The sequence below is a fragment of the Xiphophorus couchianus genome, chromosome 17, assembly GCF_001444195.1.
Source record: "Xiphophorus couchianus chromosome 17, X_couchianus-1.0, whole genome shotgun sequence".
NCBI lineage: Eukaryota > Metazoa > Chordata > Actinopteri > Cyprinodontiformes > Poeciliidae > Xiphophorus > Xiphophorus couchianus.
Window position 1 is genome coordinate 17,548,938 of NC_040244.1, and position 27,209 is coordinate 17,576,146.

General features: G+C 40.6%; 1 protein-coding gene across 3 annotated transcripts; it reads left to right on the forward strand.

Annotated features, from left to right (window-relative positions):
* Nucleotides 1-671: 671 nt before the first annotated feature.
* On the forward strand, nt 672-17,937 carry caprin2 (caprin family member 2). 3 transcript variants are annotated; one of them, XM_028044319.1, is made up of 21 exons: nt 672-842; nt 1,284-1,534; nt 1,617-1,679; nt 1,768-1,854; nt 4,287-4,525; nt 5,096-5,178; nt 7,309-7,419; nt 7,941-7,975; nt 8,062-8,292; nt 8,419-8,460; nt 8,543-8,671; nt 9,449-9,533; nt 10,135-10,184; nt 10,328-10,435; nt 10,518-10,607; nt 10,696-10,827; nt 12,594-12,738; nt 12,824-12,997; nt 13,153-13,214; nt 13,443-13,494; nt 16,784-17,937. In XM_028044319.1, the coding sequence occupies exons 2-21, from the start codon at nt 1,295-1,297 to the stop codon at nt 17,356-17,358; spliced, it is 2,733 nt and encodes a 910-aa protein (XP_027900120.1). In that variant the 5' UTR covers nt 672-842; nt 1,284-1,294; the 3' UTR covers nt 17,359-17,937. The 3 variants fall into 3 exon arrangements, with proteins under 3 accessions (XP_027900120.1, XP_027900123.1, XP_027900122.1); XM_028044322.1 differs by having other exon boundaries at nt 1,284-1,432; XM_028044321.1 differs by having other exon boundaries at nt 673-842; nt 12,824-12,937.
* The last annotated feature ends 9,272 nt before the right edge of the window (nt 17,938-27,209 follow it).

Below are 27,209 nucleotides of genomic sequence, written 5' to 3' on the forward strand. Positions count from 1 at the left end.
TAGCTAGGATACTGCAAAAATCCCTCAAGCTCCCAGGACTCTGGTATAGGATCTGAGCTTGAGATGAAGAGCCACCTTCTGCCCAGGAGAGAGAGGGCTGGGTAAAAGAGTGGCTTATAAATATATATTCACTACAAGAGCCTTGAGCATATGTTAGCAGTAATTGTTACTTTTACTACCTGTACTCTAATTCACTCAAAGGCACCCTTACATTGACTTTCTTTAGATCTGTTTCTGAAAAAGATTTTGAAAATAATTTATGATTTCTCTTCAATTTCACAGTTATGGAATACTTAGTCTATCAGGGGGAAAAATCATTTTATGATTGAAATATGACAAAGTGTTCAAAGCATATATTATTGTCTCTTGTACGACAATGTAAAATACTTGCTTGTGGGAGATTAACTGTTTTTGTTGTTCAGTGTAAACCTGGAGATACATACTTCCTCTTAAATTTCCATCTTTGATCCTCTTTTTGTGCTCTTTATAGCTTAGAGTTCTTATTTGCACTGTTTTTAATTCGATTGTAGTGGGAATTTGTGCATTTAATTGGAATTGGAATAAAGTGCTTTCTATTTCACTTTTCAGATTATGAGTTTTGCTTTCCAAAAGCAGGGCTTTTTATGTGCTTTCCATTATGAACGTGTTACCTTTAAGGGGACAATCAATTTGAAGTTTCCAGAGAATCAGGTGCTTGAACCGGATGTGTTCCGGGTGGATGCTGCCGCCTCTAGCAGAGTATATAAAGGTATGGGCTGACACGGCATGACCTGCGTGTTCCCAAACATCCCGGTGGAAGTGCAGTTGAAACGTCGTCTCTGACGGAGCGGACAGGCCGCGAGGTGCGGTTGTTTGTTTTGTTGTGTTCTTAATTAGCCTGGCTTCCTCCGGAAACTGTGACGGGCTATAATCAAAGCATGTGGAGAAAGTTTACCTCGCGCTTGATGTGTGGAATATTTTAAGAAGTTCACATGAAAGCTGACAGCAACCAAGCATAATTGGCCCCAAACGGAGATTTAATTGCTTCACCGATTACCTAATTTCCCCTTTCTGACGGTATGAATCTGAGCCAGCCGCCAGGAGAGTCAGCTGGATAAAAAGACAGTTTTTACCGCATTTCTGTGTGTTTTGTTAGGTTCTGAGCTCCTATTGTCTGCGGTTCTGTACCGCCTGTAAATGCACCGTCACTGCGCTGGCAGCCGCCCAGACTGCGCTCAACCTGCCCGGGTTGAGACCAGTAGCTCCTCATTCCTCCTCCTGTTACCCTGTTCCTCCTCTTCCAGGAGTTCTCATCATGGTGCACCTGTCTCCGCCTCATAACCTGCCTGTGACCCAGGACTCAGCTGATGGGGAGGACAGGCATGGGGAGCAGCTGGATACTATTAGTAGCCCGAAGGTGGAGGACCTGCCAGAGGGGCTGGACAGCCCTCAGGTCAGTCTGGAGGTGTCCACAGCCTACCATGGCTATGAAACATATATAGAAGATGGCCTCATCTGCCTGAAGCACAAAGTCCGTAACTTGGAGAAAAAGAAGGTAAAGTGTTTGCTGTGTACCAGCAAACACTGCAGGAAACATGTCTCCTGCACTGTTCATCATGCATCTTATTTATCCTCAGCTGAAGCTGAAGGACTACCAGAAGAGGCTGAGACAGGGGGAGGTGCTCAACAAAGATCAGATGGTGAGACCAAGTTGCTAAGCAATTAGGTACTTGAAAAATTGCAAGTTATTATTTCTATGTCTTCAGACAAATATGTTTTGTGCTGTAGATTGCTGTAGAGAAGTATGACGAGGTGCTCCATAACCTGGAGTTTGCACGGGAGCTGCACAAAACCTTGGATGGTCTTACCCAGAATGCAAGTGTTCTTTATGTTTGCTCAGTTCCAGGGCTGTAGGGAACTTCTTTTGTATTTCATGAACTTGATAAATGAGCACTTCGACATTCGACCATTAATTGCAATATATGCATGTCATTTTTATTAAAAAATATTTTTTGACATTTGTTGCTATTGCCACTGTTGTGGCACTATGGTCTGAAACACATCAATTGTGAGAAAATTGAGCTCCTCTGACTCCTCTCAGGGCTAACTAGAAACAACCAATCAGAGCCAGGAGGTGGGACTAAGCCCTGTCAGTAAGTCTTGTGTGGTACTGCTCATCCAAACCTCTCCCCTTGTTTTCTGCTGCCGCTGCAGCTTTCCCCCCATCAGCAGGTCTTATTGTGAATGCTCAGGCTAGTTAGCATAGCCACCAATAACGGTGGATATGTGGTTTTCCTGTAACAGTAAGTTGTTTCACAAGGTTGATTGACAGTGCTAAGACCCTCCTCCTGGTTCTGATTGGTTGTTTCTGGTTGAAGTCTTGCATTTCTTCAGATGGCAATATTGACTTGGGGAGGTGGAGAAGAACAATCTTTTTAAATAATCTGTCTCATAACAAACTGTCACGACATGGTGACAGTTTTAACAAATATGTAAAAACATTTTTATAAAAATGACATGTTTCAGCTTTAAAGTGAAACTTGCCTCCAAATCAACTTTTTTTTGCTGATAAACTGAATAGCTTGTGTAAGGTTTTGTTTTTGTTTCGGTGCAAATTTTGCCATTTTTGTGCAATTATTTTAGTTTGACATTATTTACCTTAAAAATGTTTTACTGCTGGTCTCTTGGGTCAAACGGTTCTTAGGCAGTTGAATATTCCTGTGGTTGCAGTGGTACGGTACAATCACAGCACTCCCTCCCTCCCAACCTCTCTCTCTCTCTCTCTGTTGCCTGCCTTGTGGTGAGTGAGGAGCTGTAGCGAGTGTCGCCATGGCGATAGCTTTACTCAGCTTTACAAGTACGTGATTTATTTGCAATGTGGACACGGAGTGGAGTGGATCTGCTCCGCTCTGACTGTTGGTGAAGGTTTGGCATTGAACTGATGACTGTCAGACTGAGGAAGGAGGAGAAGCTAATGGAGGCTAATGGCCGTTCTCGCTGCTAGCTCTCCTGAGCAGGTTGAAGCTGAGCTGCAGAGCATTGTCACCAACAACAGAGTTTCTAGATTTATCTATAGCTGTTGTTTTCAAAATGTCACTAGGAGTCTGAAAAATTGATAAATATAGCAACAAAGTGGACAAGGTGACTAAGTGCTTCTTTCGTCCTGATCAGTCTCACTAACCCCTACCTCATCCCCACATTCGGCCTTGGCCCTGCCTACTTTGCTGAAATTTTTCAAAATTTGCTAGATTATGCTTTCAGAGGTGGGTTAGTTACATCCATCCATCCATTTTCTTACACCGTTATCCCTTTGGGGTTAGGAGGGGTGCTGTCAATGACAAAGGATTAGGACTCAAACTGCAAGAAAACAATATTTACAGGTTGTTACATTTACAGGCAGACAATAAAAGTCGGCGCCAATAAAGTATAATGAATGTTCTTCTTGTTAGCTGCACCTGTCAAGGCAGGTCTGAAGACAAACACATGAACAGAGGTGAATATTACAACACTTGTAAAAAATTAAGTCTCAAACAAATCTGTCAGTCTTTAGAGAAACAAGATTGAGTTTTAAATGATACTGGAATACTTTAAATTACAGATATGTTTATACAGTTTAAATTCTCCATTGGTCTCTCAACCTGTCAATGGGCGAGAGGCAGGTTAGTTACACTTTAAGTTAATTGCTTACATGGTTGCAAAGGAAATCCTATCTTGTTTTGGCGTCCAGGGCGAACAACTCCGCTGGTTCCAAAGCTCCACCTTAGAGTGGCAGTCCCAGCCAAGCTCTGCCCTGTGGGGGCTGCACTTAGCAAACACCTGGTGGAACTGCATGTCTGCTGAGCTTATAATATGAACTACAACACTGTTGCAACAGAATTGTCATAACTACAACGTTATGATGTACTGAATAGGGAGTGTCTCTATGAGGTTATTAAAGAAACAGAGGCCAAAATCAAACATTGGATACAGGTGTGAAAGCAAGTTTCTTTTAAGATGTTTCTGATCTATACAGCATTTTTATTACTGAAGGTAATATAGTTACTTGATGGTATGATTTTATAGCACAATGTGCCTGAATGCATAATATGGCCCCCACCCCCAGTGAAAAAAGACAACTAACCATTATTGAGTTTTGGGGAGAAATGAGATGAATATAATGAATAGTATTGACATTAAGAATACTTCTGTAGAGTTAAATTTCTTTGGTACTGACCATGCACAGTAACATTTCTGTAAATGCACCAGAATTAGCCAAAAGCTATTTTCCTCTGTTGTTCCTGGACAATGAGTGAACATCTTGCCTGCAGTTGCTGAAGGCACAGAGGAAGGTGGTTAAAAAGGAACAAATTGCAAATATGGAGACTGAGAGGAGGCGTCTGGCCCTGGTGCTTCAGTTTCAACACCTTCTTGGTGGCCTACAGCAGGAGCACATAAGGAAAGACATCATGGCAGGACGCAATCATGCACCCTACATCCCAGCTCACCAGCTGCACAGCCTGAACCAGCTTGCTGCTATGATGGGGGTCAAAAGGGATGGCAGAATGAGGTGAGGTGCCACTCTACACATGACGTTTCATTTTCTATACTCACTATTTTGAGCAACCACAGCTATACTGCAGAAATGATTAAATAATGTTCTTAACTTAGTGTTGTTGCAGGTACTTTTCAACTCTATTGGTTGAAAAGTTTGTTGGCCTGTGGTTGACCCCTCATGAAGGCAAAACAACACAGAACATTATTGTTGTTGTTGACCAAAATAACTCGTTTCAGCCTGACAGCCAGAAGTAATTATTCCAGTTGTATTCTAGACAACTGGGTGCTGTTTACGTTACACAGCACGGAGTATTGACTTCTCAATACAGCTCTTTGTATTTGTCACAAAATTGTTTTTAGTAGTTGTGAATGTGGGCATTTTCCCCACAAAATCTTCAAGCTGCTTGGTTCTTGCAGCTGGAAATAAAAACATTTTCTGTTGGGAGCTGGGGGATGCTTTCATGTTTCAAACAATTTCAAGTACAGAGTAGCTTCCCCCACAGGCTAGTTTTGCAGAAAAGTGTAAACTATCTGAAATGCCACCTGTTGACATCTTATAGCTCCTCTTTGCTTTGTGCTGCAGCTTGGCGGAGCAGATGGACCAAGCTGCCCTCGTCTACATAGACCTTCTGGATGGGAGGGACAAACCTGTGGCTGGATCCACATGTGAGTTATACTATGACAGATAATTGTCATGTCTGGGAAAAGGCTTTTGAGATTTGTTTTAAGGCGCACTTGTTTTGCTTTCATAGAATAACCAGACTTTAAATGGCATACTTGATGTTTGAACTCATAATGCCATGTTGAAGAAGATCATTTCTATAATTCAGAAGGAGGGGCTGTGGAAGGATGATGACTTCATGTCTGCAAAATTTTATGGGTCAGGAGTTGACGTGTTCAGCTTTCTATGATGCAGAGTTATGTTCACCTGTGGTGCAACTGCAACTGGTGGAGAAGGTTTGCTCTGCACAAACATCCCTGTTGTTGTTGCAGGTACTTTTCTTGGTAGGAGAGTTAATACCTGATCCAGCTATAGCCCATAGCAGAATTTGGGGAGAAGCTTCTTAGCTGGATTTATGAGTGGAGAGTCAGCTGGGATTAACGACCTTCGACCAAGTGTCCCATCTCTCTTTATTTCATAAACTAACTTATTAGCAACCAGAGTTTAAATAAGCTCTCACTGACCACACTTGTTAACAGACGCTCTCCTCTTTTTCACAACGGGCTCTTCGAATTTGCCCAGGTTTAATTCACCTTCTCTAATTTAGCATTAAAACAATATTAATGCAAGTATTTTGCATTGGGTCTTCTTCAATTACGCAAAATGTTTAGATTCATTCTTTAAAACTTTCTGCAGGCTGGAAACTTATTTCCCCCTTTTTCAGGAAGCCTGCTGTTCCTGTTTCATGACACTGTCTCTGTCTGACTATGATTTCTTATGATTAAATACAAAAACAGAAACGGAATTAAAGCAAAGCTTGCATGACACAAAACATAAAAGTACAATCTCAGTGATCTTATTGAAGTTTGATTCTACTATTGGGTCCCAGGGGTGTCAAACTCCAGTCCTTAAGGGTCGGTGTCCTGCAACTTTTAGATGTGCCTCTGCTGCACCACACCTGAATAGAATAAGTAGGTATTAGCAAGGCTCTGGAGAACCTATCTACACAAGGAAGAGGTAATTAAGCCGTCTGTTTTAAGCCAGTGTTTTGTACCTGTGGCACATCTAAAAACTGCAGGACACCAGCCCTTGAGGACTGGAGTTTGACACCTGTGCTTTAGACCCACCATCTAATCCTGTGTAGATGCATCTAATAAATGTCTGGAGAGGAATGAGCTGACTGGTGTCTCCTTAATCAGAAAAGAACACAATTTTTGAAACTTAACCTTTAGGAAATAAGTTAAAATACTTTTAATAGATTCTAAAAGGTGTGGGCTGATTTAAGACAAACTTCTTAGAGAACATGATCTACTGCATGAAGTTTGCATTTTCCAAAGAGGCAGTGAGGGATGTAAATGATTTTGAGCATTTCATCATGTCATGATGAATCCAGGGTATCTCTCTGTGTATTATAAGCCTGGTGGGCCACCAAGCTTTCTCCTCACTTCCCCCCATCAGGCTTAGATTTTTTTTTCCAAATATTGTTTTTTGTACATCAGGAACAGTGATGGTAAAGACTGATTAAGATTGGTTTATAACTAAGGCATTGAACTAGGCGTGAGGGCATGCTCACCAACTGTGCTTATACCTGTCTATTGGCTTCACATGATATTATTTAAAAATGATGATGCCTACTCGTGCACCTCTGAATTTGTACCTTAACATTCTTTACTTAACAAAAACACTGTGGGCTGCTGATGAACTGCACTGGCCACCAGACTTGGCAGGATTTCTGGTGGAAAGTAATATATTACAGTAATAGAACTGTTGTATTAAAAAAAATACCTGGAGTGTTGTTTGGTTGTTGTCCACTGGTGATGTGTCCAGAATACTATTCTGCATCTTGCACCAGCTGGAGATGTGCACTAGTCCACTCACTACTGCCCTACAAGGATTAGGCAGGTGCACATTATGGATGAATCATGTAAAAGTTTGTTATACGTTGCATATCAACTGTAGTTTTCAAACATTGTTGCCCTGTGGAGAGTGACAGGTGGCACTCTCAACCAAAGTTACCATGCTGTGATATATATATATCAATCATTGGCTCACTGTACTAGAAGCTTTTTAATGTTTTGAAATAACTTTTTGAAAATGTTTGTATGCCTTTGGTAACCTGTCTGTTGTTACTTCAGATAAGCTGTTGAAAGATGAGCTCATCAGACTGTTAAAGTACAATTTCTTCAGTTGTCTCCCACCTCCACCCAAGGCTTCAGAGTTGTCTCTGACATCAGCCAACCCGAGTGGTAAGATCATGGTTGCATAAAACCATTAAGTGGACTTCAAAATGTTTAGAAACTCAGGCCCATATGCAGGTAGGTTTAGATTTCATAAGAAATCTAAATGGAGCTGGATGGTTTACTGTTTTGCCAGGCTGCCAAACTTTATTGGCTGCTTTTTATGCAAATTTCTACAACAAAAAGTGCTTTGTAGGATTAAAAATGGTTTACTTTTAATCTGATAGGAATAAATAAAGTAGCTGTGGTGTGTTAGTTTGATGGCTGGTTCATCAGAACCAAGTAGTCTGGAGGGCCGGCATCCTGCATGTTCTAGTTCTCTCCCTGGTGGTAGTAACAACTTTCTCAGTATGTCAATGTTCTTCTCAGGACTTCTAATGAGCCATCATTTGATCCAGGTGTGTTAAACCAGCTAGAGAACTAGAACATGCAGGATGCCGGCCCTACTGCTTTAGATACTGCACTTTCACGTTTCTGTTTTTTTTCTGCTTCTTGGCATTTCATTTTTTTCTTTTGTGCCCTGCTGTCAGCCTTAAAATCGATGCCTAAAGAAAATTCAAAGGAGGTAAAACATTCAATCTTTTCACCTATGTAGTTTTCTGTGGCTGCAGTTATGCTCAAAAACCTGCTTACCTATTGGGTTTACCTCAGCTTTTCAACAGGCTCTACCTGACTGATTTGGAAACTTTGAACAGTCAGAACTGGAAGGAGGACTTTCAGGCTGTGAGAGAGCAGGAGCCTCCAGATAGCTGGGATTCAGAATTCCCAGATGGACCTCTGTCATCTCAAATTGCAGTTAACAAACCATGGAAAGGGGCTGCCACTTTCATACCCAAGGTTGTCCAAGTCCCCTCTAAAAAACACTCTACTGAAAGCAAACAGGTGAGCTTGAACATGTCCAGAATGGATTCAACTTGCACAATAAATGACTCTTTCAAATTCTACACCTACAGTTCACCTAAAATGTTGTTTGCTAATGATTATGTGACTTTATAAAATTATCTCCAGAGAAAAGAGAAGAAAACCAAAGGACAGCAAAATGCCAAGTTGGTGAGTGTGTAACATCTAGCTGACTGAAGAACTGTTTCTCCATGCTTCTCTGCTGTGAGACTGTATTTCTGGTTCCCTACAGCCCAACCAAATGAATTTACTTGTGGAAGTTTTCAGCTCCCCCTCTGCCTTACCCAAAGACCCCGTACTGCGGAAGCAGCACCTTGAGGACCTCATGACTAAGATCCATGGCTCCTTCAGTTTTATGCAGGTGGTCTTTAACTGTGTGTAAATCTAGTAAGTAGGGATAACTCATTTTCCTATTTCCCAATGAAGGTGAGCAGATGTTCATCTTGACATAACGGTTTCAGGCTGCTGGAACTTGTTTAAAAGCTATAATCATGCACACAGTGTACTGGTCTCTGAATATGTAAACATAAAGAGCATCAGTACTCTAGTTTGACAATAATACCAGTAATTGTTTTACTGGTAATATTTGAAATTACCAAAATTACCCAGAAGAGAGGGAAGATTTTGTTGGAACCTGAGTATATCAAACTGATCACTATAGGATTGAGTTTTGGTAACCTATTGGAGTTTAAAACTACATATTAGCATCACCAGGTTGAGTGATAAATGAACTGAAGTGAATACCTCTTCATCATAGCACCTGTTAAAGAGATGGATATACTGGAACATCCTAAAAAAAACAAATCTGAAAAAGTTTGGTCATTAATTTCATAAAGGTGAATCTTTCTGTTTTTATATAGATTCTTACACTCGGCTGAAAATGAGCATCCAAAATGCAGTGTCTCAGAAAATGCAAATTTTATATACTGGTTATAAAAAGGATAATTTAAACAAGAATGTTAGGCTTCTGAAAATAATGTTCATGTTCATCAATGTGCCATGACAATGAGACCATCATCCTGTGGTCCTGCTGAGGTGTGATAGAAGCCCAGATTGCTTTAACTGCCTTCAGGTCATCTGACTTGTTTGGTCTGGTGTCTCATCATTCACTGGTAAATAAACCAGCTGTTGTTTACAGGACTCCCTCCTAGATGGTGAGACCTCTGAGACCAACCGTACTCCCAGGCTAAATAGGTGCTCATCTGGAGCACTCTCTCCTCTAGGTAACAGAAAACACAGCCAGTCAGTTTTGTGGTCATTTTTGTCATTTTTCACTCTGATTTAATTACATTTATGGATGGCTAATGACTAAAAATGCCATAGTAGCAATGTGCTGCGCTTAGATTTTGTTGTGGTCAGAAACTTGCATACATTCTTCATAGGCATAAATGGTATATTTAGACTTATAATGATGTAGGGGAACTGTTAGGGTGGATGTCAGGCCCTCGTATCATTCTCATGGAGTCTTTGTCTGGTAGTTTGAGAAGAAACATGGTAGTATTGTGGTAGTTGACTCCACTGGAGTCAACAGTCCTGCTGCTGGGTTATTATCCTCCCACAGTCCTTATGATCTTAAGTTTTGTCTGAGTAAACGGTAGCAGCAAGTGGTTTTTACAACTGTTTTGAATATCTGGTGGGTCACTATCAGGATAGATTGGTCTTATTTGACACTGTATTTTCTTTCTCTTAAACCGGCAATTCAAAGTGAGCAGGACCAGAACCTCTGAAGATGAGGAACTATAGGGTTGATTGCTAGGGCTGAGATGAGGACATCTTTTTATTATTTTAACCTATTCTGTTCTTCCATTTTTTTTCAACAACCAGCCCAGGGATGCCTGAGAAGCCCTTCTGATATCCTGGCCAAAACAATGCATGTAAGATTGTATTTTCTTATTTGTACTATTGCAGTGTTGGTCACTCTAATATGTATAATAGGGCACTCTAGTTTGTACCCTGTTCTTCTGTAATTATCCATTTCTTATAGAATAATTTGAATTTCTTGTTTTTCCACATTCAGTCTACCCCATTACCTCCCAGGCTGATGGATCGCAAAGCCAGTGTGACAGTTGTTGATTCAAATGTGGAGACTGGAGGCCTGGAGCCATCCTCAAACAACCACTCCCAAGTAAGTTCCAATACTGCTATTTACACCAAACTGGCTCAGAATTTTCTTCTTTTACTCTGCTTATGTTGTCATCTGGTTGTAGGTGTCAATAAAGCTGGTTGACAGAAAAGGGTATTCCTCACCACCACTTTTCCACGGGGAGGCTACCATTGCAGACCAGGAAGAGAACTGTGTAAAGTAGACTTCTTGGTCAAGTTGACAGAAAATTACTCTAAAGCATTATTTATTAATAAATGACCAACACGTTTAATCTTTCTCAGACTCCAGGAACCGAGTCAGGGAAGCAGTCTCCCTGTAACGGACTGAGATCCAACACCTCCACTCCACCTCAGGCAGACTCTTTCTCTACACCTCCCATGAGGCGAGCTCTCACTACATCTCAGTTTCACTCTGTAAGTTTTTCACAACTTAATCCACTAACCTCTGTCATATATTTCTAAGAGTTTCGAACGTACATACTCTGATTCTGCTGTACCCAAATTTCCCCACTCTGGGACCATCCATCCATCCATTTTCTGTTCACCCTTTGTCCCTAATGGGGTCGGGAGGGTTGCTGGTGCCTAGCTCCAGCTACGTTCCCGGGCGAGAGGCGGGGTACACCCTGGACAGGTCGCCAGTCTGTTGCAGGGCAACACAGAGACATACAGGACAAACAACCATGCACACACACACTCACACCTAGGGAGAATTTAGAGAGACCAATTAACCTAACAGTCATGTTTTTGGACTGTGGGAGGAAGCTGGAGTACCCGGAGAGAACCCACGCATGCACAGGGAGAACATGCAAACTCCATGCAGAAAGACCCTGGCCGGGAATCGAACCCAGGACCTTCTTGCTGCAAGGCAACAGTGGAGCGCCACTGTGCAGCCCCCACTCTGGGACAATAAATGATATTTCTATTCCATTTCATCAGTTGCTCCTGAGTCTGATTCACTGACTGAACACTTTGTCCTGCACTCTGGAGGTCACTTTTTCATCACTCTGAGGTTTTTGAGTTATTCTTTTTTTTTTTTTTTTTTTTTTCAAAAAGCATCTTTGAAATGAAACAAATGTAGGCTTTAATCCTTTTTTATCACACTTTGTAATGTGATCTTAAGTTCATGGGTCAGACTTGCATCCTCCAGGTTACAGTGAGCTTCACCTGCCTCCGTTTCATCTTTTGTCCTATCACCAGTGCTTTTTTTCTGCAAAGCCATCTTCTTCCAAGGCCTAAGATTGCAAGACAATCCAATGATCAATGACTTTTACCTATTTACCTAATTTTTCATCTTATCATTTTATACTTTGGGCATGTTTACTTGTTTTATGAGAAGGCAGTTGTTCTGAGAAACAGGGCCAGCTAAAGGCATAAGCAAACTACTTGGCTGCTTAGGACCCCAGGGCTATAAGAGGGCCCATAAACTTACAGTTTTCGGGCCGATTACTGATTGCGGATCTTTAAGATGCCTTACCTACCGGTTCCAATTTTGGAAGAGGGAAATTTTCTTTGCCTGAAATGTTGCTAAATAAAGCAAGAAATTGGCTGAGTTGTCAACATTGGAGTGATTAGTTTTAACTGCAAACATGCAGACATGACCTGATGGGCCGGTCTGTCAGTCAAACGTCTCACTGTAGAGCAGAAGAGGACAGTGGGTGATATTTTAAACCCACTAAAGTCCCCTCCCAATTTTTTATATTTAAAATTTTTTCCAGTGTTAAATGTCCTTTTGAAATTACTTTATTGACCTCTGAGAGGGTGTATTTACATTGCTATACAAATTTTATGCCATTAACAATTGTCTAAAATAACAACATTAAAGTTTATCGCAATAAGTTCTAGGACAGTTAGTTGCCAAGCAAAATTTATCATGACGGGCCTGGTTTTGGCTCATCACTGATCTCCCAAAGTTCTGAAAATTGGTGCAGATAAATTGGTTGGTTCATGAATTCATCCTGTAAGATACAAGGATATACAGTGAACAGCACTGTCAGAGATGCAATAAGTTTATAGCAGGTCTGTGAATGATCTAATCATCTGATTTTTGATTTCAGCAATCCACATTATTAGCAGAAATGGAGGGGCCCAAAACTGAATTTTGCTTAGGGCCCCACAGAGGCTTGATTGAAAATCTTGACCAATTTCTTCAGCTCTCTTTGTCAATTTCATATTTTCTGCAGGTCTTCAAGGTGGCCACATCTTCACCCCAAAATGGAGAACTGCACTACAAATCCCACACTGCAGTTTGTTCCAGGTCCAAGTACAGCACCGCCAGCACCCAAACACCCCCAGAGTTTGCGCCCCCAGATGATGAGCCTCAGATGGGTATGTGCAGACTCATGGAGCCTATAAAGTATTTGCAAAGTTCTTCATACCTTTATTATTGCATGGAATTTGTTTCTCCACATAGTGTGTCAGTCAGAATACTCGGCTGTTAACAGTGGACAGATGTTCCTGTCCCCTGGCCAGACAGGTGGAGGTTTGAATCGAAGCAGTCAGTCCTACAGTAGAGGCTCTGTCAGAGGTATGGCACGTGGTGGCAAGGGACTGGCTCAGAACTGTCGGTCCTCTGGGTGGCACAGAGGTATCCAGCCTCGACTCACTTCCTTTCTTTCCCCCACCATGCATGTTTAACTTCTCGATGATCTGTTCTAATTAAGGAATGCAATAAACATGACCGTCCTTTAAAAGTTCAAATGACTATTCCTGAGGTTTCTCTGGTTGATTTCTTCTCTTCAGGAGGATCCTACATCCCTCCCGCTCACCTCAGGGAGTCTGTTCCTCTTCTCTATGCAGCTAGAGTAAGTTGGTATCTAAGGTTTATGATCCTAGATGAACTCTGATGGAATGCATCCTAAATGGGTGTAGAGATAATCCAGCTTATTAGAGCAACCTGAAGGACATATCCAACTGATTCTGAGGGCAAACAACAAATCTCCCTAGATTCATGCAAACATTTTAGGTTGATGTTTGACATTAACCATTCTCCATGGGTCCCCCCCTCCCCTAAGCATTTGTTCTCTTCTCAGGACTCAGGATATCAACACGTATACAGGCGAGGAGGAGTAAAGCACGGCTCTGGTAAGAACATCAGGCAAAATCCAATAGACAAATTCATCGGATTAAGAGAGCAGCTGTTAAAATGCCCTTTCAAAGGCATTTTGAAAGGGCAGGTAGATCTTCCTCTACCTGCTGTACTACTGCAGCTCAAATAATTATGATGTATAAAAATGCAATATGTCTTGCCAGTCATCTCCAAGAGAAACTCTTCTAGAATCATCACACAGCGATGTATTAAAAGCCTTTGTTTCTTGTAATTTTGATGATTTTGTCTGCAGCTAATAAAAACACAGAATCTGGTGTCACAGAAAATTTTAATACTGTGAGATCATTAATGGAAACTTATGGTGCCACACCATAATCAACTAGTTAACTCAAAACTCCTGCAAAGAGCCATTAAATGCTCTCTTAAAAGCTACATTTAGCTTTAACTTCCCAAACGGAAATGGCTTTAAGTGTAGACAGCACCATTTAGTTGGGAACCGTTTTTGGTTTTCATAGACTTGATACTGTACTCCATGAGTATCATCATTCAGAGATGATACTCATGGAGGTTTCTTTTGGTGAATTAGTTTTATACCGTGTTCCAAGTTATGATGCAAGTGATATTTTCTTAAATGGTCAATGCAAATGATGGTCAGTATAATTTTCAAGCCATGAACTATTACAGTATAAATCAAATTTTACTCAACAAAGCTCCCCATGATAAATTTCTTTTTCAAAAATAAAAAACTCAAAATGCACTTTTCCAAATTATTATGCACAGCAGATTTTCTAAACATTTTATGGATTATAAAGAACTTCAAACGGTCATTCTTAGAATGTGTAATATTAAGTGGTCACATGTACTAAAATCAAAAGCTATTTCAATCAAAAACATCTTAACAGACCGAGTTACATGTTAACATTGGACCCCTTCTTTGATATCACCTGCACAATTCTTGCATCCATTGAACTTGTGAGTTTGTGGAAAGTTTCTGCTTGAATTTCTTTGCAGGATGTCAGAAAACCTTCCCAGAGCTGCTGTTTTGATATGAACTGCATTCCACCCTCAGATCTTCTGCTTGAGGAAACTCCAAAGGTTCTCAATAGGGTTGAGGTTAGAGGAGGATGGTAACCACACCATGAGTTTCTCTCCTTTTATGCCCATAGCAGCCAATGACACAGTGGTACCTTGCAGCATGAGATGGTGGATTGTTATGATGAAGATGATTTTGCTACGGAAGGTACGGCTTTTCTTTTTGAACCATGAAAGAAAGTGATCAGTCAGAAAGTCCATATTTTATTTCCTGAGGTCATTTTCACACCTTCGGGGACTCTGAAGGGGCTGACCAGCTCTTTCCCCATGATTTCAGCCCAAAAAAATGACTCCACCACCTCCTTGCTGACGTCAAAGACGTGTTGGGACGTAGTGGCCATCCACCACCAATCCACTACTGCATTCATCTGGACCATCCAGGGTTGCACAGCAGTCATCAGTGAACAAGTCTGTTAGAAAATTAATGTTCATGTACGGCTGGGCCCACTGCGGCCGTTTCTGCTTGTGAGCTCTGGTTAGGGGCCCAATAGTAGGTTCATGCACCGCAAGCCTCTGGAGGATCCTCTGCCTTGAGGTACCAGAGGCACCAGCAGCTTCAAATAACTGTTTGCTGCTTTGAAAGGGGATTTTAACAGCTGCTCTCTTAAGCCGATGAATTTGTCTTACAGAAACCTTCCTCATTATGCCTTTATCTGTACAAACCCATCTTTGCTCTGAATCAGCCACAAATCTCTTCACAGTACGATAACGCTTCAGTTTTAGTTAAATATCTAATGTTTTCATAACTTGTCATACAGCACTATACTATCTGATGATTTTTGTCAGCAGAGAGATCCTTTTTCTTTCCCATATTGCTTGAAAACTGTGGGCTGCTTAATAATGTGGAACATCATTTCTTGAGTAGATTTCCTTTAATTGAGCTCATCAGACAAACTAATCAACCCAGCTCTCTGAAATTAATTATAGTGATTCAACGAGCGCTGACACACAATACCATCTATATATTTTATAGCACAACAAAACATTTATTCTTTATGACACTTGAATCCAATTTGCATTATAATTTGGAACACAGTGTAGTTACCTTTGTGATGTACTCTATGCAGATGTGCAGACATTTTCAACTACACACAGCGGTCAGGTCTGTGAATTGTAAACTGACAAAATGATGGCTGCCTGCAGGTTTTTCCTGTCAGCCTTCCAAATGGACAATAACTTTAAGCATACAGTCTAGAGTGGTTACAAAGTGGCATAAGGTGTTTTTGTGGCCATCACAAACCCCTGACCTCAGTCCTATGGCGAAATTGTGGGCAGATCTGAAAAGGTGCTTCCTAGCCAGGAGGCCTACAAACCTGACTGCTGGAGTTCTGACCCATTCCTCCTGACAGAACTGGTAGAACTCAAACTGTTGAGAGAAGTTTGAGGAAGAAAACTAAAAAAATGTGATCCAAGTTATACAGTTTAAATCACAATTATCCCTTATACTGAACAAATTTGTATACACTTCTGAAAGCTACCAAACATCTCTTTACAAAATTCTTTGTTGCGTTTTCTCTCATATAGAAATAATTCAGGTAATTCTAACTGACCTAAAACAAAAGTTTGGTCTGATTTTAACTTCACAGTGAGAAAGAAATGTCTCTATTCAGTCTGTGTAAACTTCTAGTTTCAATTGTATGCGTTACTGTCACATGCAATTGTAAGCAACCAGCCTGTAAGTAACCTTTTCAGGGATGGTTGCTGCAGCAACCAACCTTTTCAGAGATGGGTCAGAGAGCGTTTTATACCCTATCCTCAGTGTGGGGTGAGTCACTGACTGAGACACCTGGCAGGTCATCTGTCTTCCTATAATTTGGTAGGCTTTACAATATTTATGTAAAAGACATTCATTGAGTTTTTAAAAGAATTTTCTGATGAATATGTTTACGTGCTGGAGACTCTACTGAAAGTAGCAAAGCAATGACTATGTAATGAGTCTTCAGTTCTCTTTTGAATGGAAATGATGAATAAAATATTCTAATTTGCTGATAAACACTTTGGTATATTTTCTTTGCAATCACATTCTGCAAGAAGGTCTCAATTTGTTCATTAAATTTTTTTTTAAAAACTCGTGTTAAACTGATGCTACCATATTCATCAAGACTGTTGCTTCATAAGTCTCACTATTACCTGAATTGTCAGATGATATTAGATCAACTGTTTATCTGAAATTCTCATCGACATGTTGCCATCCTTGGGGTCTAAAACGATCTTTTATTTGTTTCTGTGCAGCAGCCTGGAGTGACTCTTCCCAGGTGAGCAGTCCAGACCGGGACGGAGCCTTTACTGTTGTGGACTCTGGTCATGGGGATTCCTTATCTGTATCGACAGTGGAGGTCCCACTGACTCCACACAGCCATCCGCCTACAGCCTTACTCTCCATGCCGCTTTACCCGCTCTCGCAGCCACTGCGTGTGGCCTTCACTGCCTCTCGCACCGCCAACTTTGCACCCGGCAACCTTGACCAGCCCATTGTGTTCGACCAACTGCATAGCAACCTGGGGGAGATGTACAACACCCACATTGGTCGGTTCACCTGTCCTGTGAACGGAACATACGTTTTCATTTTTCACATCCTGAAGCTGGCCATCAGCGTCCCCCTCTATGTTAACCTCATGCGCAACGAGGAGGTGATGGTATCTGCGTATGCCAATGATGGAGCCCCTGATCATGAGACCGCCAGCAATCATGCCATTTTGCCTCTTTTCCAAGGAGACCAGGTGTGGCTCAGGCTGCACCGTGGTGCCATCTATGGCAGCACGTGGAAGTACAGCACGTTTTCAGGCTTCTTACTTTATCAGGACTGAACTGTGAAGGCCACCTTCCTCCAGCATGGTTTGCTTACAGCTTATATTTCAGAACTGGTCAGGCAGCATGCCTGTGTATCAAATCTATGAAAACCAAAAATGGTTCCCAACTAAATGGTGCTGTCTACACTTAAAGCCAATTCCGTTTGGGAAGTTAAAAATGGTTATCATACAGCTACTGTAGTCAACTATTTTTTTTCTTTTTTTTTTTTTTTGTCTGATGCTGGCTCAGCTGGACCGAGCTGTCGTCACAGAGATGTTAAACCCACAGGTCCTGCAAGCAAAGAACAACAAGGTGGCCACTCTTATGGAGTATTCTAAATGTGTTTTTTGTTCTGAATGGCTTTTGGAAGATTTTCAGACCATGTTGAGTGAATATCTTCCTCATCAGGGACATTACTGGCATCATTCTACTGGAGCCTGGCCTCTGAAGGATTCCTGCTGATGTGAAACATACAGCTAAGGAGATGAGTTGTGTTTTTTTGGTGGTGGGTATGGTGTTGTACACTAGACCAAAAGGTAGCACTACTGACATGACTGTCAAGAGGTCCTTTGTTGCCTAAATAAAATATAAGCAGTGTCCTTTGAGTCGTTAGTTGTCTATAAAGACTACAGGGTGGTTTATGTTGCAGTTGTAATTCTTGACCTTGCTCTCAACATGATCCATGCTGCTTTAACCAAATTGGTTGTCCTTTAAAGCTTTTCCATAAACGTTTCTTTATAAAATTTAAATATAATAGCCCTCATGTCCATATTTGACAGGTGAACCAAGTTTTAGAAGTGGCATTTAAATAAAGCAATACTTCCAGCATGTTTTATACAGCACTACACTGCTTTTCCAAATTGCATAGATTACTTTATGAAGAGCACCATTTTCTCTCAAATTTCCTAGTTTTCTGCTTCAAAGTATGGATATCTAAGTTAAAGCAAGGAGCCAACCTGTGGATAATTATTCTTTTATATGCATTGAATTACATGGTGTACGTAGTCTGGAACAGATGGGTTTTAGGTCTGGTCTTAAAGACACAAAACAGCAGTAAACAATATTGTATGTGGAGATATAATCAGAATACAATCAGATTATTTCAGTTGCATGTGAAATGCAAATGATTGGAAGCAAAGCAAACTACCCACAAAGGGAGTCGAGGTCCTCGGTTAAGGGAGACCTTCTGTTATGTATTGTTTTTATCAGAACAAGTTTTAATTCTTAAAACCCATCAGCCATTTTCTTCTCTTCGGCTTACAGAGGTGCCCAAAGTCAGTCCTCGAGAATCCGGCATCCTGCATGTTTTAGTTCTCTCCCTGATGGTAGTAGTACTGACATGCTGTAACAACAGCATGTCAGTATTTTCCCTAAGGCCACTAATGAGCCATTTAGGCCCTTTATATTTATTTAAGCCATTTATATTTAGGCCTGAGCAGCAAAGCGCTGCGAAGGCCTATTGTATCTGTACTGTTTCTTATTCTTATTTTTCTGCCACCCCAAAGAGGCGCCTTTTTGGGGGCTTTATCATATTCAAAAATTCACCAAACTTGGCGGATGCATACGGGGAGTTTCAAAATTTTGAATTTTAAGGTCGTCGCAAAAATCGCAAACAAATGGCTCAACGGCGCCAACTAGCAATTTTCAAGAGACCCATTGCTATTCACTTACTTCATCGTAGAGACCTGAAATTTGGTACAGTTGTAGAGCTCACCAAGACGTTCAGAATTTACAATTATTGTTATAGGTCAAGTATCACAAGAAGTCAGCCATTTTGGATTGAAGGTCCAATTTTGACCCCAATTTTGACGTTTACAGCCTTCGTGTTTGATCAAACTCCTCCTAGGGATTTCGATTGATCGGCTTCAAACTCGGTCAGTCTGATCATAAGGCATGTCCAATTCAAAGTTATCAAAACGGTGAGTTTTTGAGCATGCTGAAGGGAGGTTACCAGGGGTCAAAGTTCACCTACTCACCATGAAACACGAAACTCTTATATTTCCTATACAAAAACACATAGAGGTACCAAACTTTCAGTGTTTGATCGTCATCAGGTGTCCTAAAACATCCTGTGGTGAAACGATAACAGTTAGGCCACGCCCCCTGAGAACAGGAAGTGTCATGTTTTACTGTGAACGCTTGCTATCTTAACCCTTTGACCTAATCAACATGAAACTGTGTCCAGAGACAGAAGACATGTTGGTGTGTTGTGGATTCCAACACCGACCGGCTGTGACATAGCAGGTGGGCGTGGCGGCGTGGCGAAGTTACCTGTAACGCCGTTGCCATACGTTTGGCTCTGAATTCCACAATTTCGGGCCCAGCTGCTCCAAACTCACTAGGATGGATCCTTATCCTCCCGCCGACAGGAATTCATAACAATATTTTGGGCGTGGCCTAATTTCTCTATAGCCCGATGGAGATTTTAAATGATCAGCCCCAAGCCATGCTTTAACCTAGAATTACGAAACTTGGTACACATGTGTATCTTGTCAGGACGTACAAAAAAGTCTCTTAGAGCCATGGTCGAAACCCAACAGGAAGTCGGCCATATTGGATTGAAGTTCAGATTTTGACTGCGATTTTGACGTTTACAGCCTTCGTATTTGATCGAACTCCTCCTAGGGATTTCAATTGATCGGCTTCAAACTCGGTCAGTCTGATCATAAGGCATGGCCAATTAAAAGTTATCAAAACGGTGAGTGTTTGAGCTTGCTGAAGGGGGGTTAGCAGGGGTCAAAGTTCACCTACTTGCCATGAAACACGAAAATGTTATATCTCCTGCACAGAAACTCACAGAGATACCAAACTTTCAGTTATTAATCATCATTCGGTGTCCTAAAATACCCTGTGGTGAAATGATGACATTGCTTAGGCTATGCCCCCTGAGAACAGGAAGTGTCATGTTTTACTGTGAACGGTCGCTATCTTAGCCCTTTGACCTAATCAACATGAAACTGTGTCCAGAGACAGAAGACATGTTGGTGTGTTGTGGATTCAAGCCCTGACCAGCTTCGATGGAGCAGGTCGGTGTGGCGGCGTGGCGAAGTGACCTGTAATGCCATTGGTATACGTTTGCCTCTACATTCCACATGTTTCTGTGGTGGCGCAGGGGGTTAGCACGCCCCACATTTGGAGGCCTTAGACCCGCGGACGTCGCGGGTTCGACTCCTGGTCCCGACGACCTTTGCCGCATGTCCTCCTTCAAAAATGGTGCTGGCTCAGCTGGCTGCCTGCAGATGCAGCTCCCGTCGTGTGTGTGTTAATCTGTGTATAAAAAAAAAATTCTTGCTGTAACTGCAAAATAATTTCCCTGCTGGGATGAATAAAGTAATTCTTCTTCTTCTTTCGACCGAGCTGCACCAAAGTTGGCCTGAGTGATCCTGGTGTGATGCCTGACAATCCTATGACGTCATCTAAGCCCCGCCCCCTCACAACAGGAACTGCTGTTTTTTTCTTTGGAAAGTTCCATCTATGGCTCTCTTGACCTAATCAAGATGATTCGGATGATGAGCTCCGTCAATGTTCGCTGCTGGCTGAACCGTGTGGGCGTGACCAAATGGCTATCAGTCCCTCGCCATATGCATACTTTTGGCTCTAATTCACACATAGATCATCCGATTGGCGCCAAACTGGATATGTATGACCTTTGTTCACCTCTAAAGAGCCCAACGGGTTTGAAATGTAATTTGACTCCACTGCGCCCCCTAAGTTGATACATCGGCTTTATCTCCTCAATGCATCAACCGATCTGCACCAAATTTTTTGTGAGTCGTCTGGGAGCACTGCCGAACGCATTCATGCGTATCGCCCGGTGGACGGGCGGGGAAAATGCGCGACAGCTTTTGCGGTGGCTGGCGGGCGGCGGTGCTGGAAACTGCGGCAGAGCTTCTGCGGTGGCGAGCGGGCTGCGGCTCTGGAAACTGTGCGAGAGCTTCTGTGGTGGCTGGAACCCCCGCGGTGGCCAATAGGCCGGAGCGGCGCTTGCTGCAAGGGCCTCTCAAGGCTGCTTGCAGCTTTAATTTTTTTTTTTTTTTTGTGGGCTCTAGTGTCCCTTATATGACAGTGGGCTGACAGGAAACGGGGAAGGAGAGGGGGGGAAGACATGCGGCAAATATCTCGGGTCCGGCCGCGTCGAGGACTCAAGGCCTCCAAATATGGGTCGTGCTAACCACTACGCCACCACCGCACGCCCATGAGCCATCATTTGATCCAGGAACGTTAAACCAGGAAGAGAATTGAAAAACGCAGGATGCCGGCCGTCGAGGATCGACTTTGGACACCCCTGGGCTACACTGAACAAGTTGCAAAAGAAGGAATTACTTCAGCTTTTCTGAACATCATTCAGATTTTATGGCCTCTTCAGATTTTTTGGAGATTTTCTTTCACTTTATCTTAGCAAAAGAAGTGAAAAATGGACAATCTGTGAATTCTCAGCTCTACATTAAATTTTCAGCCTTACTAGCTATGAAACAGCACAGAAATGCTGAGAAGCAGCAGTTCTGGTTGTTAGAAAATAGAACCAAGTCTAAATCTTTTGTTTGATAAGAGCTGAAGGTGAGAGGCCAAGCAATCTATATCCCAAGGAAAGAAGTGAAAAATGGACAATTCAGTGAATTCTCAGCACTACCTTCAATTTTCAGCCTTATTGGCTTGGGAAAAACATAGAAATGCTAAGAAGCAGTAGTTCTGGTTGTTTGAAGCTGGAACCAAGTCTAAATTTTGAGTTTCATGAGTTATGAATGTTAGAGACCAACAAAGCTTTATTGTCACTTTTTCCACCCGCTTCGGATGTTATCATCCCATAGAATGGCGATTATCAGTGGTTATCAGCCCCATTGAATGGCCTCAGTTGGTCCCTGCTCTACCTGCTAGCAGGCTGTTATCAACCATTATCAACCATTCTATCGGTGATAACAGCCGCTTGTCGCTAATAGAACCTTTTTTTTAACCTTTTTTTAAAAACCTTTATTTATAATTTATCTGCGAATTTGAACAGGATATTAAGAATTTACTAAAAATACAAAAGCCAAACGTATCCGTCATAAGATTTTAATTAGGTATTGTAATAATCGTTACAGTATTTAAAAACAACTCACTAAAATGTAAAACCGGAGTTTTTTTTTTTTTTCTGTTTTGTTTATTTTTGTTCGCTTTTTAAAGACCTATATTTCCAATATGCCTTTTATTTCTTTGGATTTTTTCCAATAATTCACTCAAAATAAATGCCAACATTTAACATACTTGGTTAATTTTATTGGATCTTTACAAGACGTGTTCTCTCAATACATGCCGTGTTTTTATCTTCCGGTCGTGCAATTTTATATATATATATATATAAGCATACAATGAAATTAAAAGGTATATTCTAGAGCTATGTAGTGTTATGAGTTGTCCAACCTCATAGCCTTCCACTAGGTGGCTGTATGTACATCCGAAGTTGCTTGCAATCCATTAATAATGATAAGAAGAAGTTAGGGTTGGCCCTAATCTTATTTTTAATTTAAAAAATTAAAAATAAAAATACGGATGGATTTGCTCATATGATTATATGAAAATCTGTGTTTGTACCATATGAAAATGTTTAATATTTGTATTAGTAGTAATAATAATAAATTACGGATTGCACCCGACAAAACATTAGAGAAGAAGAAGAAGAAGAAGCTTACGTCATTCGACGCGACACTTTCCACGGTCGGAGCTGGTGAGTAGCACCTGAATCTGTCAAATAAAAATGTAGTAAAAAACCTCAAAAGACCGAAAGTCTACATTTATAAATCTGCTGATGGTAGTTCTATGAGTTAATGTTAGCGAGTATGTGGCACAGCATGTGTTTGTACAGATTTAGACACGTTTTTAACCCTATTTGGTAGAAAAAAAGGCTACTTTAGCTCCCTAAAGTAGCCTCTTAAAAGCCAGTCACATTCAAATGTAGCTGTCCTTCATACCTTTAATAACAATGTGCTAAAATTTTGTTTTTTTTATTATTATTTTATGCTTCTCGGTGTTACAGTATTTCTGTCTTCTTTCTGTTCTCTCCCACTTTAGAACCATGCCTAAATATAAGAGCAGTGTCAGTTGTAAGACCAAAAAAATAAAAGTAACTCGGAAAACCATCGGTGCTCGGGCGAAATATTCCTACATTCCCTCACATGCAGGCTCATCTGACACCAACACTGTTTTTCCCTCATCACATGATATTTGTACTGAAAACTCAAAGGAAGAAGGGACCGCGTATACCAGGGCAAAAAGGAAGGAGCTGAGCCTATGGGATACACTAAAAGATCAGGTCTTGGAAGAGTCCTATTAGTCCTCCGCTCCTTTCTCAGACATGTGCTCTGTGTGCAAGAAACCTGGAGTATACCGCTGTCTGGAATGCAGCAGAAGCAGTGTTTTTTGCAAGGATTGTGTCTACACAGTACACATAAATTCTTTGCACCTCCCTGAAAAGTGGAATGTAAGTTCATTTTTGTTGAATGTACTAATAAATATTGTAATTGATATGTATAGAATGAGAATGAGTTCTTAATTGCATAAAATTCGTTTTTTCTCTGTCCTTTTTTGTGTCTCTTTAGAAAACCTGCTATGAGGCTCCTTTCCAGCAGTTGGTGTTGCATTTAAGTGGGGATCACAGTACCCATGTTGTTTACTCCAGAGATGTAAAGACTTTTGTCAACACAGGTATGTTTTTACACTATGTAATTTTTTAATTAATTAATTTTGTGTATATGTGTATGTATATATATTTATATATATATATACTGCTCAAAAAAATAAAGGGAACACTCAAATAACACATCCTAGATCTGAATGAATGAAATATTCTCATTGAATACTTTGTTCTGTACAAAGTTGAATGTGCACAACAGCAGGTGAAATTGATTGTCAATCAGTGTTGCTTCCTAAGTGGACAGCTTGATTTCGCAGAAGTTTGATTTACTTGGAGTTATATTGTGTTGTTTAAGTGTTCCCTTTATTTTTTTGAGCAGTGTATATATATATATATTCTACAAAATTCTAAATCTTATTTAGTAAAATTTATGTTTTCACTTTATGATTATTAATCTTGTCCCACGTGAATATATGTTTATGTGACTTTTTATTGTGGAATAACTTTTTATTCTTCTTTGTTGTTATTTATTTATACTTGGATACACAAATATAGAAAACTACATAAATACATAGATTGGAGGGGAAGCTCAGTTAAAGACAACACATGTTAAGTTAAACACAGTTAAGGTGGCAAGTCTGCGTTGGTTTGTACATGTTTAAAGAAGGGATATATCATCCATCCATTGCCTTCTGCTTATCTGGGGTCAGGTCACCCAAGTAACAGCATAATTAAGGATTCCCAGACTTCCCTCTACCCAGCCAATTGGGCCAGCTCCTAGGGTGTAATCCCAATACATCCTACACCAGTGGTGCCCAAAGTCGGTCCTCGAAGGCCAGCATTTTGCAGGTTTTAGTTCTGTCCCTGGTTTAATGCACTTGGATCCAGTGATGGCTCAGTAGAAGAACATTGACCTGCTGGAAAGGTTGTTACCACCACCACAGAGAGAACTAAAACATGCAGAATGAAGGTGCTCGAGGACGAATTTTGGTCACCCCTGTCCTATTCCATCTTAGAAGCATAGATGTGGCTCGGTGGTCCCTAAAGGGAGCAGTAATAAAAAGATAAACTCCTCAGATGAATATCATGTATTTGTTATACAACTTATAAAATCGAAGTATAAGTATAACACATATTGTGGACTGATTTAATTCCGAGTTCTATAAAACAGTGTATTTATTGACTCTGTGAGATAAAAAATGGAATGAGTCTTCAGTAATCTTCTTTCTTCCTTTGTCTTTTTAGGTCATCTCATTAATTGCACAGTTTCTTTTTGTAAATGCGAACCTGAGGTCTGCACTCTTCTGAAGTATGGCCTTTGGCCTGCTTCACCGGAGAAGCCACAGGCTGCTTTTTCAATGGCTCTTCTTGAGCTATTTGTCCATCTTTCTTTGGAGTGCCAGGTCTCTGTAGAGGGATTCATCAACACCTTGCGGTGGAAAAACAATCTTACTGTTATGGAGGTAGAGAGAAAAAGATATGTCCTAGTAAATATGTCAACAATATTGCAACTTTTTTATTCTGTTTAATATATTAAATATTTCTTTAAATTAATGTCACTGATGGCATTTCCAGTAGACTAGATGTGTTATTTGCTGCTTTCTCATTTAGAATTTTTTTTTTACAGTATTTATTTATTTATTTTTTTTACTTATGTACCTTTGAAATTAATAGATTAAACATAAGTACTGTGACTCTTTTTACTACAGGTTAATATGCTGTACAGAGCCCTAGTAGGAGAGTCTATTTCCCAGTTTCGCCATTATCACTTCCGACGAAGGTCACTAATTTTGATGTAATTTGTATTATTTCCAATTATTCACAGAGATATTGGATTGTTCAATAACATACATTGTTGACTTATCTACAGAGATTGTTCCAAGATGGAAGAGGAACTATGTGATGAAGCTGACCGAAATCAACCAGCTCAGGTATGATCCTTTTTTGAATACCAAATCAGTAGGCAGATTGGTGGTGTGTCTGTAATGATGAGGGCGCTGCAAAGGTCTGCAGTTTTCAAGACATGTAGTAAATACAAAAAAAATTAGTCAAATGTCTCGATTTGGTGGTTGTTCCATGTTCCTAACCTCACCTATGGGAAACAGCCTTACTACTAGGCACTAACCTCAGACATGCATAAGATAATGTATAAACATTGTGAAATACTTACACAAGACTTACAATGTTGCCACATTAATGACAAAGTATTAAGTTCAGCTAATTATACAAGCTATGCCAATATAAAGTCTTTGTTTTCATTTTTAGATCCGGATCACATAAACAGGAGTCACTCATTGAAGATGAATCACAGTAAGAGACAGAAATTTGTACTCTTCTATATTTGAACAACAGTTCTCGCCTCAAGTAAAGAAACTGTGCGTTGTTTTTTTTTTGGTTTGTTTTTGTTGTGGTTAGGCTGGACAGGGATCTTCGAATAATTGAGAGACACCATGGTGTAAAACGAAGGTGGCTCCCTTCGGATTACATTTTCCAGAGAACACTGAGAGATGTTGACCAGGAACTTAGAGGTCAGCTGATACGACGAGCACAAAATGAAGTAAGCACTCTTCTCAACCTGAAAAGAAGATATAATGGTAACGCTACTTCTTTTCTTGACTGTATGGTCATTAGCAAAATTGAAGCTCAAAGGTCTTGTGGTTGAATCCCAGCATGTGGTAAACCTAAATTTAATCTTTATGTTATCCCTGCACCATGCATATGTTCACTCTGGGTACTTACGCTTCTTTATGCAGTGTAAGAAGTGACTGGTTTATTCCAACTTGTCCTTTGTCATGGGTATGTGCTTTTGATGTGTATGGTTATTTATCTTTGGTGTATGAATATGTTTCTTGGGTGTATCCTGTCTTTCACCTAATGCCCGTTGTAAATAGGCACAGATAAGTGAGTATTGTAATACATCCATTTTCTAATGGACATTCAATGATCTTATGCATTACTGCAGATATTAAGTCACTGTAAGAACTATCAGTCTTTATATTCTGAGGATAACTTTTTTAAGAGTACAATTAAAATATCATTCAATTTTTGGCAGTAATAGATTTTGACCTACAAACTGAGATTTCCTTATGCGAACTTTAGTGTCATGTTGAATATCTTGTGTAGAATTGGCTGCCACTACTTGTGTTCACAAAATCCAAATTGAGATAAACACTATTTCAGATGTTGACCTTTTATTATGTTTAACATACTTCAATAAATGACTATTGTATCATGTTTTCATATTGTGTTGATTGTATT